We start from the raw sequence: 15,602 nt of genomic DNA, 5'->3' as shown, positions 1-15,602 counted from the left end.
GAAATTCGTGATTCATTTCATAAGCTTTTCAGCTTATTCAAACAACCCCTAATCCATTATTGTCAATGCTGCAAATATAATGAAAACAGGTCCCAATAACTGCTAGTTCCTCGTGAATTTATTGTAAAATTATAGCATTTCAACTGCACAGTACATATAGTGACCATTTAATTATTTGAATCATTGGTTTTGTAACTGATTGAAACATTCATTGATACCGTCACCTCTGTTTCACACACATACACACACACGTAGATGGATATATTTAACTATATTAAAATATACCTCCATTCTTTACAGGTGGTGCCAGTAGGTGCTACCCCTCTGGTACTCACTATGTACTCATGAGGTGAATATGCAAGCACCACGCCCTGACTCATGTATGTTCAAACGGTTGATGTGCCCAAGGCATCTAGGACTGACCAGCCCCACTATTTAATCAAACACACGAACACAACTTAAGTACAAAACACACACACAAATATGCAAGCTATGGCTACTGTGTGTAGACCTGTATGTACAGCCATCCCTGTTACATTCAACGTACTAAGCTTGGAAATGCACGTAAATAGTTAACTTGACTCCTACATTTTCCTTCCAAATAAATAGCATCTGTAGCTGAGTCCAGTATTTCCTACTAATTAATGTCTGATGTGCTTAATATAATATGGTGACTAATTCAGCTACTTTATAGTCTCATTATTTCCTTTTCTTTATATTCTATATATTACGTTTCTTTAAATACTACGCTATTGCTGCTCTTATATTCTTTCATACAAGTACTAGACTAATTAGAGGGGTGTCCCATCTAAATCAAGTGAAAGTGTTATTAGAAGTATGAATCACATATATGAGGTGCAAGCGCTATACTCATAAGAGGTATGAGTCACATTTAGGTGCAAACATTGTATCTAAATCATGAAGAAGTGTCACACTTATATGAGACCAAGTGTTGCACCCATGTGAGGAGCAAGTGTCACACTTATATAAATGGAAAACAAACTGGTCAACATACAATGTCACACCAATAAAGGGTACAACGTGAAATGGTAGACAAAATAAAAAAATGTCACAGCCATAAAAGGTTCCAACATAAAATGGTAGAAAAAAATTATCAGCCATAAAAGGTCCAATATAAAAATTGTAAAAAATTGCAGCAGCCATGAAAAGGTCCAACATAAAAGTGAAATCAACCTATTACAGCCACATAAAACAGTGGGAAAAACTCACAGACAAGACAAAGTCCAACATAAAATGGTTGATAAAAAACTGTCACAGCCATACAAAGATGCACCATAAATTGATAGAAAAAACTGTCACAGCCATAACAAGGTCCCGTATAAGTAAAAAAAAAAACTCACCACCATGACAAGGTCCCACATAAAAGTGGAAAAAAAAACTGTCGCAGCCATAAAAAGGTCCATCATAAAATTGATAGAAAAAACTGTCACAGCCATAACACGGTCCCATGTAAAAGTGAAAAAAAACTCACTGCCTTGACACAGTCCCACATAAAAGTGGAAAAAAAAATTGTCGGTCATAAAAAGGTCCACCATAAAACTAATAGAAAAAAAACTGTTACAGCCATAACAGGGTCCCATATAAAAGTAAAAAAAAAAAAGACTCAATGCCATGACACGGTCCCACACAAAAATGGAAAAAAATTGTTGCAGCCATAAAAAGGTCCATCTTAAAACTGATAGAAAAAACTGTCACAGCCATAACAAGGTCCCATGTAAAAGTGGAAAAAAAAAACTCACTGTCATGAACAGTCCCACATAAAAGTGGAAAAAAATTGTCACAGCCATAAAAAGGTCCATCATAAAATTGATAGAAAAAACTGTCACAGCCATAACAAGGTCCCATGTAAAAGTGAAAAAAAAACTCACCGTCATGACACAGTCCCACATAAAAGTGAACAAAAAAATTGTTACAGCCATAAAAAGGTCAATCATAAAATTGACAGAAAAAAACTGTCACAGCCATAACAAGGTCCAGTATAAAAGTAAAAAAAAAAAAAAACTCACTGCCATGACACAGTCCCACATAAAAGTGGAAAAAAACTGTCGCGTCCATAAAAATGTCCATCATAAAATTGATAGAAAAAACTGTCACTGCCATAAAAAGGTCCCATATAAAAGTGAAAAAAAACTCACTGCCATGACACAGTCCCACATAAAAGTTGGAAAAAATTGTCGCAGCCATAGAAAGCTCCATCATTAAATTGTAGTAACAAAACTGTCACAGCCATTAAATGGTTCAACATAAAACGGTAAACAAAAATCTGTCACAGTCACGAAAATGTCCAACATAAATTGGTAGAACAAAAAGCTGGCACAACCATAAAGGGTGTAATACAAAAAGGCAAACAACGTCTAGTGGTTGAATGTTTTTATTGGTTTCCAATCAGTGCAGACATTTTCTGCCACTGCCTTTAGGCAAAAACGTTTCCACGTATTTGTCAGGAAAACACATCACAAACGTTTTCATCTGCCTGACTTTCGAAGCATTGAGACAAGTTGTTTTTCATTTGACAGTTAGTCAACGTCCTAAAGACGGAGAGACCCCATATAAGATGCAGTAGTACAGGTTCAGTACAGGTTTATCCAGAAAACAGCAAAATTTCTTGACAGGAGTTTTACTGTCTATCATGGAGCAACAGTCACTCTGCTGTTTGTTCAGTAGTTTCAACTTTGTGGTGAAAGTTAACTAGTGAACTGTAGAACAAAATGTACAATCTATTTTGCAACACTAACAAAGACAAATTGGTAACACTACTATGGTACAATACTGTAGTACAATACTGCGTGGTCCCTTGCACTTGATACACACCAGGAAGACATAGTAACTGCAAGGGTTAGTATTTTAAAAGGGATGCTGAGAGAAATACTATTGTGATTCGAGATAGGCCTTTTTCCCACTAAACAGATAAATATATTTTGCATTCCCAAAAACATAACTCTGAAATAGGCTACCAAATGCCTCTGGTTAAGTTAAAGTGTTTTCCACTGAATTTCGTATGTTCTGAGATTTCATTTCCGGCAAAATATTTTCTTGGGTACATGAAACCTGAACCTTGGCTTAAGGAGCTTTGAAAATGAAACTGAATTTCATACGGATTTGTAGATATTATCTGTTAAGCGCCATTGTTTCCAGGCTTATTTCTTGAGGCAGAATTGATTCTTTATATATTAGTTTGTTTCTGAGACGTGACTGTAAAACGAAGACTGAATTGTCATTACCGTCTATATATTTTCTTAAAATTTTATGTCGTGGAGAGCATCAAATCAAAATAAAAATAAAACATTCTGACTGGGTACGCCACCTCAACAATGTAATATATATATGTTGCTTCTAGAACAATTTGATTTATACATCTACTTTCCATCAAAACATGCAACGAAGAACTGTGCAACGTTAGGTAATCAGTGCCATTACAGATAACATAAAAACTGATAAAAAATCTAGACCACAAGATTACTGCAACTGCTATTTCTATTTTTCTCTTGCTCATGCTAGTAAAGAATCTACTATTTATGAAGCCTTAAGGCATTAAAACTTCAAACAACTAGATGTTATACTCTGAAAATTGCGTGAGTATTACTGGAAGTGTCTTCACGAAGAGATTAATTCTCGTTTCATATCTCATGTGACAGAGCCTTCTTATTTCAGGCGTACAAGTTCAGAGTCGTGTTTCAGAAAAACAGCAGAAAATGCGTTACAGGATTACGACAGAGATTAACAAAATAACAGTATTTCTCTGGAAATGATTCAACTCTCTATCTACCACGATACCAAAAAATTCTAAATTCTGGTACCAACTATTAGCCAAACCCCAAAACAGCATGACAGCTTTATTCATCCATGATACTTGTCACTCAAAAAAGAAACAACACTCAATGTCGGACAATCCAATTTCATATAGTCCCCCTTCCCTCGGTGTCCAAGATATTCTCGTTTTCTTCGGGGGCGACTTCTTTCTTGCATCTTCTTGTGGGTTCCGGTAGGAGATGGAAAGCTTTGGGGATTGGGATGTTTTCCCAGTAACCTGGAAATCTTGCGCCTGACGACCTGGAGAAGAGAGAGAGAGAGAGAGAGAGAGAGAGAGAGAGAGAGAGAGAGAGAGAGAGAGAGAGAGAGAGAGAGAGAGACGATTATCCGTAGTTTGCACACTTTTACACCTAAGCTAGTACAGTACTTACAACATCAGAATAAGTTACAGAGAAAGTTTTAAGATATCACTAAACAATTAATTATCATTATCTACGACAGGGCAGTCAAACTAAATTCATTATGTTTCAGTGTTGTTGTTCACTGGCCAGTTCTCTCACATGTCACATCCACACGTTATTATATATATATATATATATATATATATATATTTATATATATATATATATATATATATATATATATACACAATATATTATATATATATATATATATATATATATATATATGCTATATATATTGCAAAATATACTTTCTAGTCTTAATTTCAATATCCTTAGTGCAAAACTGATATACTTTTTAGTCTTACAAAACCTGGTGTACTTTCTAGTCTTACTTATTGCTATCTAGTCTTACTTATTGCAAAATCTGATATATACACTTTCTAGTCTTACTTATTGCAAAATCTGATATATATACTTTCTAGTCTTACTTATTGCAAAACCTGGGGTACTTTCTAGTCTTACTTATTGCAAAATCTGATATATACATTTTCTAGTCTTACTTATTGCAAAACCTGGGGTACTTTCTAGTCTTACTTATTGCAAAACCAGTCTTACTTATTGCACTGCATGGAAAGCGGTGCATTGAAGTACATGTCGTGGAGGACTCCAGATCGAAGGGGCGTCCACTGGATGGCATGGTAATTCCCTCTCCATCCCAGGTCAGGGGAAGTTGGCTGAAGCTCCCACCTGCAGGAAATTTCAGTGAGCATGAATCCTACAAGGTTCTTCTCTTGGATAAGGTGGGGAGGGAGACTCGGTTTAAAGATATGCCATTTTCATTAAATTCATTACTTCTTTCAGTATGTCATTTATCCAAAACAAGATTCATCTGAGTCAGTAACATCTGACAGTCACTGCTGTCTGCCGAACTGAATTGAATTGACAATAGAATTTAGGCCACAGGCCAAACACCAGGACCTATGAGGTCATTCAGCGTTGAAACGGAAATTGACAGTCAGAAGGTATGAAAGGTATAACAGGAGGAAAACCTCAAAGCAGTTGCACTATGAATCTATTGTTAGGAGAAGGAGGAAAGTAAGATGGAAGAAAGAGAATATGAAAGGAGGTACAGTTTAAGGAACGAAGGGGGTTGCAGCTAGAGGGCGAAGGCATTCTGCAAAGAACCTGAAGTAATGCCTACAGTGCACCGCATGAGGTGCACTAACGGCACTAGCACCCCCACCCCTCTATACATTATGATATGAAGTCGACAGACATTACAAAAGTCAGTTCATTACTACCTTAAATTGTCTAGATTATTTTCACTGTAGTTTATTTCTCTACACGATATTTCAAAGTCAAATGACATTACCAAAGAAAGTGTCTTACTACCTTAAATGTGTCTAGCCTATTCCCACTGACCAGGGTCTAACCTGAAGGTCACACGGCCTACTTGCAAGTGTACACTAATACCTCTTCATGAACTCGAAGTATTCCACGAGCGTCTTCGTGTCCACAGAAGACTTGCACACCTCCAAGTCCACCTTGGGATAATAATGCACGTAGTTGACACACATCTCGTCGCTTATGGCGAAACCGCCGACAGTGACGTTGGCTCTGTCTGTGGTGGAGAACTCGCAGGACATGATCAATGCATCACCCTAAGGACACAGGAAGACTTTATTATAATGTTAGTTAACATTGCATTCTCCAGGGTCAAAGTTTAGGAATATGGCAATTTAAAAAATTCCATGATCCGCATAATCTCTTTGGAGCCTTCAGTGTGAATTTGTAAGATGCAATTTTGCCAAACCTGCTTATAAACGCATACCAGTCCTGCGGTAAGACACCAAACCATGATATACTAAAGGAACAACATAAAAAAAGGGTCTCGTCTCAGATTTTAGACATTAATTAAACAGCATTGCTATAAAAGCGCCACAATGAATCTCAAGGGTTTGACAAGCTACAGAAATAACCTGACAACAATACCGGCTCAATATGGACGGGTTTGGGCAACCTCCGGATCTCTTGGAAGTGGGTGGAATAATGGTTGTCTCTGTTGAGCTCCGGGAGTTCATCCTCTCCTCTGTAATGTTTGGTCCATGCCCGCACGCCCGTCAGATGGGTGTGCAGCTGCGACCCGAAGATGTAGATGCCCTCCTCAGGAAGACCCTGTGGGTTGCCAAGTGTGGATTTTAATACTTGACCGCAGAATACCTAATATCTAAGCGCTACGTGGCAGGTTGGTAAAAGATCAGGGAGTTTAAATGCTACATAATCTACATTGGGAACTGTAGAGTGAATTAGAAATGTCTAGATTTATGGGATATCTATATTAAATGAATATTTCACCAATGGTTTCTGCCAGGTTACACATAAATTAGACATCTTTATGGATAGATTACTGCAGCACAGTCATCTTTCAGTCACAACCATCCTATGAGTGATGATAACATAAAAGTTTAGTAAACACTTTACAGACTTAGCTATTCCAGTCACGTTTCGAGGTATGGAGATATATTGACATGACCGTGACTTTTAAGGATGACTGTACATGGTCATGGCTTTTCAGGCTGACTTTACACAAGGATTCAATTCTGTATGTTCGGTCATATACAATTTTACTATTAAGCATTTTCTCCTTAGTGTGATTTCAGATGAAGAAGAAAAATAACTATAGTCACGGGTCAACACTGAAACATCAACTCATTCGACACACCTCCGTCTAGCACATAATCATGTATTTCTGAATTGTATGGCTCTAATAATCTAGTGCCTCTCTAACTCTATCTATCCAGCATTTTCTCAAGTCTCTGTGTCCTTCTTCCTCCAAAAACATCAGATTTATACTTACATCCACCAACTTAGCACCCCCTTATTCTCTCTACGAGACTAGACCACCACAAAATCATCCGATGCTTTTTTTTGGATTATGCTAACCTTCCTTATATAAAGTGTGTATGTGTGTGTGTGATCTAATACTACTAACCAGGGCCGTGCACTCAGGAACACAGTAGCCTGAAAGGGTGAAGGAGGCTGCTTTGGGCGGGATGGCCATCTTGTCAGTGTACTCCAGTCCTAACTCCATGATTCCTGCGTCATGTTCCCTCAGCCTCGAAGTGTAGTGGATTGCAACCCCAGAACTGTCCACACGACCTGTGGATAGGTTTTTTTTTTTTTTTGTCTTCATTAAGCTTTATTACAAGAAGCTGGTAAGAAGATGTTAACATTCTAACAAGTTATTATAACCTGGAAATAGTGTTTGTTGAAATGGAAATCTTATAAACATTTATATGGATGTTTTAGACCTAGAATTACTATATTAAAAGCTACACATATGATTACTAGTTTCACACTTTTTTATATTAATACCAGATCTGGATATCTATTTTCTATTTCTAACAAAAAATCTGAACACCAGGATCAACATGTATTTTCGTTTATTAATCAAATGGTAATTACAAAAGACTGACTATTATAATCTCTCTCTCTCTCTCTCTCTCTCTCTCAGCACACAAACACGCATACATATAAACTATAGCAATTCAATGTTTCTCTTCTTATAACATTGGACTCACCCTTGTTAAGTCCTGGGTTATTGTAATGGACTTCCAGCATGACAAACGGGTTGAAGTCCGGGCCCCCTATGGGTAGGCCTGCTTCCTGAAAGCAAATAAAAAAATTTTTATTTCAAAGTCATTCTTTCATTCACCATTTCACTTAAGCGGCCGTTTAATCCTCTCGATAACTCAACCAATAGTATCTTATTCTCTTCTTCAGAGGTGACTGTCTGCTGTCCTTAACAATAAAGTATTTGATGGGTGAAAGTCACAGACTTGCGGACTTCCGAGTACACTTCCTCAGTGCCCGGATGAGGAAGGTAACTATACTCTTTTCGGAGATGAAGTTATTTTTTGATGAGACATAATTCTTTTAAATCATTCTTATTATTCAAATTTTGTTGTGAATGTAATTATGATTATTACTGACTACAAGAATACCTTTGCAAGGGAACATTTCCACTTAGGATTTTGCAGCGAATCACAAGTAAATACATTTTGTTACATCAGTTAATTACTTTCGAAACTGGAGGTTAAAATACATTAGTAAAATGGGAAAACTTTTTATTATTATTATTATTATTATTATTATTATTATTATTATATTGTTAAATCAGACTATTAGGTCAAGTTTTTACACTCCCGCAGGACTCATATAGATTGCTGTTTAAGTAAGAATACATTTATGCACAGGTTACTTTTAAAATATTTTTTATTATCTCTATTCATACAGACATTCCATCATGAGGCTGATTATATTGCGAATGAATGGTCCTTCAGGAGTTCCACATAGATATATGTTCACTCCGAATAATTATAATACAATGTTAATCTCTCATTCCTCTGAATCCAAGATGAACTAGTGTCTACCGCGGACACATCGCTGTCCACCAGGGGCAAACCAGAGTCTACCAAAGTAGAATCCGAGTCTCGCACGGGGCTCTAGTGTGCCAACTCACCTCTGGGTATACAAATGGAGATGCCCCCATCGCCCAGGCTGCCAGAACCCGCTTGCATGCGTCTATTTCCGGTGCCCTGTCGGCAGCGTGGCATGGACCCTGGAGGGAGAAAGCCAACGTGAATTCCAGTCAATTACTGAAATATTTGATCATTTATGGAATTACAAATATGATGCTGAGATTTTAAAGTATTTGTGACTCAGGTTATATGACTGCTAGACTGTGTGTTTCAGGAAACCTAAATGTAATAACCACAATGCCCTCTTAGCTTCTCTAATTCTTCACAATTTTTTGATGCGCTTGTGACTGCTAGACCTCAGCTCCAAATGCAAGAATATGTTTGGATCTTCAATTTTTGAACCTGTTACTGCGTGAGGACAATAAATGAGAAAGTAATTAGAGACTAAATGGCAAAATGGTGTACTGAAGGTGTAAATATTGTATTTGAATTCGCAATAACCTTAAAATTACAGAAAAATGTCAACCTCTCAACTGTCAATATCCAGTTTACTTGTCATGTTTGACTTGTTACATGGACATTTCCTTATTTTGTGATGAATATTTGCATGACCTGATAGCCTGCACGTACACCCTGATATGCCCTTTCTAGCCGAAACCCGAAACAAGCAAAAGGAAAAGAGCAGAGAGACTACCACCTAGGGAAAACAGAACCAAACAGAGAGTGCCAGAGCTTGACTGTAGAAGGAAAGAGTAAACAATCTACAAAACCAGCAGCAGCTTCATCTGTTGGTTGGTCAGAGTTTAGAGGTCCACATCGACACCTCACCAGTCTTACTGGAAGTGGCTGGGTGAGGACCCGTGCGGGCATAAAGTCAGATTAACCTAAACCAACCTGGTATCTGGGGACCTCGAAATCCGGGGGATACTCGCAGTGGAAGACCTCCATGTGATGGACCAAGTCCTCGTTCCCCGGCTGGATGGCTGGACCAAACTGGAATGAAATAATCAACATTGCATTTATTAAACTCAGTATCAATCAAATACAACGTATGTATGAATGCTAAAACAGTGATGGATATCATGAATGAGAGCGTAGACCTAGGCTTTTTGACAGGGTAGTGGTTGAAACGTCCGGTTTCCTTACCTCCAGAATGTGGTGCTTCTTCGCGAAAGCGTCCGGTAATCTCTCTACTGTGCACCAGTAGGTAGTCTCGTCACCTGGGACCTCGACGTGCTTCGATCGAAACTGGGTGGGAAAGTGACGTCGATATTAATTACCATACAAAACTACTATAGCTTCAGGAATTTATTAACAGCATGGAAAGGGGACACCAATATCAGAGTATCACACAAAACTACTACAACTCTTGCTAATGTAGCTTCAGGAATATATTTACTCGAACCTCACATCGTGGGAATGCACTTACCTCTATCACCTTGCAGTCCTTCCTGTGGTGGTTGGTCGAGGGGAGGTTCGGTTTCAAAAGCTGGACTCGAACCAGCCCGTTCGAGTCCCCGGCCGCTCGGACACCCCCAAGGCGGTAGAGGGGGCCAGCCCCCCATGACCATACGACGTGGGTTGTGCCTCCCTTGATCGGTGGAGAAATGGGAGTCATTTATGGGAGAAAAATGGTATACAGTCAATTGTGGGAGTAATTATATGCGAAAATGATTTTACATTGTAATATGGCATTACAGAGTCTCTCTCTCTCTCTCTCTCTCTCTCTCTCTCTCCTAGGGACTTATCTCGATGCTATGATAGTCCGCATTGTCTCTCTCTCTCTCTCTCTCTCTCTCTCTCTCTCCAAAGTAGGGACTTATCTCGATGTTATGATGATCCGGATTCTCTCTCTCTCTCTCTCTCTCTCTCTCTCTCTCTCTCTCTCTCTCTCTCTCTCTCTCCCCAAAGTACGGACTTATCTCGATGCTATGATGGTCCGGATTCTCTCTCTCTCTCTCCCTCTCTCTCTCTCTCTCTAAAAGCGAATTACCTCGATGAGGTAGTGTCCCGGATGACAGGTGTCGAACGACCTCGAGAAGGTGAATTTCAGTACGCCGTCGGCTGTCTTGTACCGGAAGTCCCGACAAGCCTGGTGCGACGCCACGACCATCCGGCCGTCGCTATCAATCAACGCGTTCTGGAAATAAATAATTAAATGAATTAACAAATATATTAAAAACAGAATGATAAATAAGTTAATAAAATAAAATTTAATACAGAAGTGAAACAGTACGTCAATAAAATAATACATACATTAATGAAATAAAATGTTTGAAAAATTATATAATGAATAAATAAATGAATAAAATAATATAAAAATGTAAAGAAATTCAGAAAATAAAGTAATGAATAGAATAAAAATTAAAGAAACAAATGGTTTTTCCTTTGCTATTGAGAGACGGGATCAAAGTATCAGATTATGCTCACACTCAGCAAAGAAAAAAAATGTCCGTTTTGAAGAAAAGGAGTACTGCTGTGCCTAGCAGATCCAAAAGCAGCAGGAATAGCAGCATGCAGAGAGGCTAGGAATGGGTGACGTGGGAGCGAACTTTATTTATTTTTTTTTTTTTAGTTTTCTGCACATCAGGGGGGCCTGATATTGTCCTGGTCTTCTGACCAACTCCCATGGAATATGTCAGACCATTGCAAACTCTCAACATACCACGACTGCCTACGTATGGAAAGGATTATCAAAGGTAGAACTAAGAGAAATGGGATATTGATCAGAAGATCCCACGACAGAAGAAATTTTTTCAGAGAAATTCAGGATTTCAGGCCAAGAAGTGTTCACGAACGTGGAAGAACAGTCATATACGAATCAGGAACATGTCATGAATGTTGAAGAACATTTTGGGTCCCGTTAGTAACAGGTCAAGATAGGACCTCTTTTAATCCAACGTAAGTTTGGCTGGGACTGTGTATATCCATTTTGGCGTACAGATAAGTCCAACCAGCTGTGTTTCTTTTCCAAATTCAGTGGAATCTTTACCGAAAAAAATACTGCACACAATAGCAATGAGCTTCTATAATCCCAATACCGAAGAGGTTCCAGCAACACAAAAGGGTTTCCAAGTCATTTCACAAAGAGAGAGAGAGAGTATCTCAGAGGAGATAACAGACACGCACAAAGGTAAATGCTGTCTCCCGCAGAAGGCCCCTGACAAGACACGCTACCTTTGATGTTCAGATCTTAAGGACTTGCTTGGCGGTTGAAACGTTTAATATCAACATGGACAGCCACGTCTGAGCCTTTCAAACGTTTTGATTTGTCAAATGAACCTCACTCACCTGGTTACGCGGATTTCTTAAAAAAAAAATTATTATACACAAAAAGTTCATGCAGGTATTTTACAAAAGTTTAAGCAGAATAAATGGAAAAGACTTAAATAAAACTGGTCCTGCCCCCCGTATGATCTACCATTTTCAAATGGACATAAATTCTTTGTTAAATATTGATTTACTACTTACAACAAACTTGTTCGTATAGAGAAAAACTGAGGAATGATAAATAAAATGAGTAAATCTATCAGATGATATAGATAAGAGTCACGTGGAATACTTTTGTTGACCAAATAACTTAATTAGATAGAATAATTGTTAGCATAAACAAATAAATAAAAAAATAAGTAAATAAGTAAATAACACCCAAACATTAACGAAAGGAAATGAAATATTAAAAATACATACATATATATATATATATATATATATATATATATATATATGTGTATATGTGTGTGTGTGTGTGTGTGTGCGTGTGTGTGTATGTGTGTGTGTGTCTGCGCGCGCTTATCTGTGGTCCAAATAAGCTACTTATTTCTGGTGGTCCCTCTCAAAAGTTATTCAAAAGGAGGAAATTGCCAAGACGCGAGAGATATAGATATGGAAAGATATATATCTGAAAATAGAATCGTTTCTTATAAGAAAAATATTGAAGACATCTTTGCAGCGACATGAAATATTGGTGTTTGATACACACAAGCACAGACACACTAACACACACACACACACACACCTAAAATCCCGTGAAGTCACGTTAAAATTATGAAGCCCTCATTTCCTATCGGGGCGGAACTTGGACTTAAAGGGCATTGGGAGTGTCACTATTCATCTCAGCGACCTCGAAAACTATGGATTAGACACTAATATCTGTCATTTTCGGTTATTTTTACATCTCACACCCTTCCCACCCTTCTCATCCCCCTGCCTATCGGGGCTGAACTTGGACTTAAAGGACATTGAAGTGTCACTATTCATCTTAGCGACTTCAAAAACTATGGATTTGACACTAATATCTGTAATTTTTGGTTATTTTTATATGTCACCCCACCCCCCTCACCTCCCACTTTGGTGCCAGTGATGACTTGAAGAGCACACAGTGTCTCTTTTCAGACCTCGAAAATATGGATTTCATAAGTATCTGTAAGTTTGGTTGAAATTGCTCATGCATTTCCAGAGTGTTTGTGCCAGAACATCTTAGCCAAACAGAGTTCTTTTATAGATAGTAATATAATATACCAAGTTTGGTTAAATTATATATATATAGAGTGTATATGGAACATTCACACACATATATATTGCATTTTATATATACAAATTTTTTCACAAGGGATGTGGTTGCAGGGCCTCTTCCTACCTGCACTAGGGGCTAGAACTGACCAGTAGTAAACCGAGACATGGTCCACGCTACTACCAGGATCAAGACGCTAACCACTCGGCCACGATCTGGAAGCATCAATTCCATTCTACAATCTCCCACCCAGCCTCTCCCCCTACCCCGCCCCACTTCCCCACCCAAGAATTCAAAAGTAACGTTGAATTTATGAATTCTATTACGAATTGTTGCCTGCGGCCATCAACGATTCGATTACTGTAATTAGAGGATCGTTAAGGGGGAATTAGGGAGCTATCAGTATTTGTTCGCTCATTTAGAATCGGCTATTAAGGATTTTAAATTAGAAATTAGAGAGAGAGAGAGAGAGAGAGAGAGAGAGAATATTAATATAAAACACACAGTGATCAGGGTTAATCATTAATATTAATATAAAACACACAGTGATCAGGGTTAATCATTATATATATATATGATATTCATATATATATATATATATATATATATATATATATATATATATATATATATATATATATATATATATATATATATATATATATATATATATATATATATATAGTTAGAAACTGTGTAGCAACTAATAGAAAAACATAAATAGTATCTATCCATTCGCCCTCCTCCCACCTCGACTGCCAGATTAATCTCTCTCTCTCTCTCTCTCTCTCTCTCTCTCTCTCTCTCTCTCTCTCTCTCTCTCTCTCAAAAGAAGCACACAAACCCTATATACACAACTGCTCTTCTCTCTCTCTCTCTCTCTCTCTCTCTCTCTCTCTCTCTCTCTCTCAAAAACAAGCACGCAAACCCCTCTACATAATCGCCTTAGTTTCTCTCTCTCTCTCTCTCTCTCTCTCTCTCTCTCTCATCACCTGGAATCTGACTCGGGCGTGCCAATCGGTCCACAGGACGCAGTAGTCGGACCCGACGACGTCCCCGCGATCCGAGAACCCGATCCCGATCCACGGGTGCGACGCCCTGCGTCTGGAGTGGACCTCGAACCGGATCGTCTGCTCCTGGTAATCCACCCGCCAGTACAGGTGGTGAGTGTCGTTCAAGTCCAGAGCCACGTCGTGGATGGGTAACTGTTGTTGCTGCTGCTGCTGGTCCCGGGAGGAGGAAGCGGGGCCGCCGCCCCCGCCCCCAGAGGCGGCTGAGGACACGACAGCGACGACGACGGCTCCCAGGAGAAGCGCCGGCCCCGTCAGGAGCGACCGGGGAAGGTCCCAGCATCGGTGGTTACTGCTGCTGTTGCTGCCTCGTCGGGTCCTCATGCTTGACTGAGGGGAAGATTCGGGCGGACGACCGGGCGGGAGAAGGGAAGGAATGGGAGGAGGGAGGGAATGGAGGGGGGGGGAATGGGAGGAGGGAGGGGGGAAGGAAGGGACCGGGGAAGGGAGGGGGAAGGGAGGAGGAAGGGAAGTGACTGGGAGAAGGAGGGAATGGGGGAGGGAGGGGAAGGAAGTGACTGGGAGAAGGAGGGAATGGGGGAGGGAAGGGGAAGGAAGGGACCAGGAGAAGGGAGGGTGACGGGAGGTGGAAGGGAAGGAATGGGAGAAGTGAGGGAATGCGAGGGGAGAGAGGGGAGGGAATGGCGGAAGGGAGGGAGATGGGAGGGGGAAGGAGGGAATTGGATAAGGGAGGGGGAAGGGATGGAGAAGGGAGGGGAAGTCTGGGTCACCCAGGAGGGGGATAGGATGTGGGGGGGGAGGTCAGCCAACGAGGTGAAAAAATGTCACCGCAAAATGGTTAAGAATGAAAAGGAATAATAATAATAATAATAATAATAATAATAATAATAATAATAAAACAAAATCTACTGTCTGTTTTGAGTAACAAGAGAGTAGGGCAGACCACCCTCCCCATACAGAGTAAAAAGAGTAAACTAAAACAAAAAGAGAAAAAGAAAATCAATATTGAGAATGAGAATAAGAGGCAGTACTGGGTTTGGGGTGGGGGCGATGGGGGAGGGAGTGGATAATGATGACAATGGAATGTCGGTAGGCGGTGGAAATGAGATTCTATTCTCCTCCCCATTACCATCAACTTCTCATCTCCCAAGACACTCCTGTCGTATAGGACAGGATCTCAGTTGACAGACATCCAGATTATAAAGTCTTCATAAATCATGTATGTATTTCTGTATGCATGCGCTATGTATGCAGTTATTCATGCTTGCACGAATATTGCATGTAAGGATGTACGTGCTTAATATGTGACGATCATGATCATTTATATTTTTGGGACGTGCTTCTTCAAGTCACGTTTGTCCGTCAGAGTTTTTTTTGTTTCCTTGAATACCTTTAGTTTCCC

General features: G+C 39.4%; 1 protein-coding gene across 1 annotated transcript; it reads right to left on the bottom strand.

The window, feature by feature from the left end:
* Positions 1–2,379: 2,379 nt before the first annotated feature.
* Positions 2,380–14,955, bottom strand: Tbh (Tyramine beta hydroxylase). The gene is made up of 12 exons (XM_067128082.1): positions 14,162–14,955; positions 10,650–10,796; positions 10,086–10,247; positions 9,803–9,904; positions 9,551–9,649; positions 8,698–8,796; positions 7,757–7,841; positions 7,168–7,334; positions 6,168–6,350; positions 5,649–5,836; positions 4,791–4,922; positions 2,380–4,071 (listed from the first exon to the last, which is right to left on the bottom strand). The coding sequence occupies exons 1-12, from the start codon at positions 14,561–14,563 to the stop codon at positions 3,918–3,920; spliced, it is 1,920 nt and encodes a 639-aa protein (XP_066984183.1). The 5' UTR covers positions 14,564–14,955; the 3' UTR covers positions 2,380–3,917.
* Between the last annotated feature and the right edge of the window lie 647 nt (positions 14,956–15,602).

Source organism: Macrobrachium rosenbergii, chromosome 26, assembly GCF_040412425.1.
Source record: "Macrobrachium rosenbergii isolate ZJJX-2024 chromosome 26, ASM4041242v1, whole genome shotgun sequence".
In the NCBI taxonomy this organism is placed as follows: domain Eukaryota; kingdom Metazoa; phylum Arthropoda; class Malacostraca; order Decapoda; family Palaemonidae; genus Macrobrachium; species Macrobrachium rosenbergii.
Note: the sequence above shows the minus strand (reverse complement) of the source record. Positions and strands in the feature narration are given on the sequence as shown.

Coding starts and splice junctions, on each gene's coding strand:
- Tbh (XM_067128082.1), bottom strand. CDS start 14,563: ATGAGGACCCGACGAGGCAGCAACAGCAGCAGTAACCACCGATGCTGG. Junction 10,797..14,161: donor ACGCCCGAGTCAGATTCCAG/GTGATGAGAGAG, acceptor ATTTATTTCCAG/AACGCGTTGATTGATAGCGA. Junction 7,842..8,697: donor CTCCATTTGTATACCCAGAG/GTGAGTTGGCAC, acceptor ATTTGCTTTCAG/GAAGCAGGCCTACCCATAGG.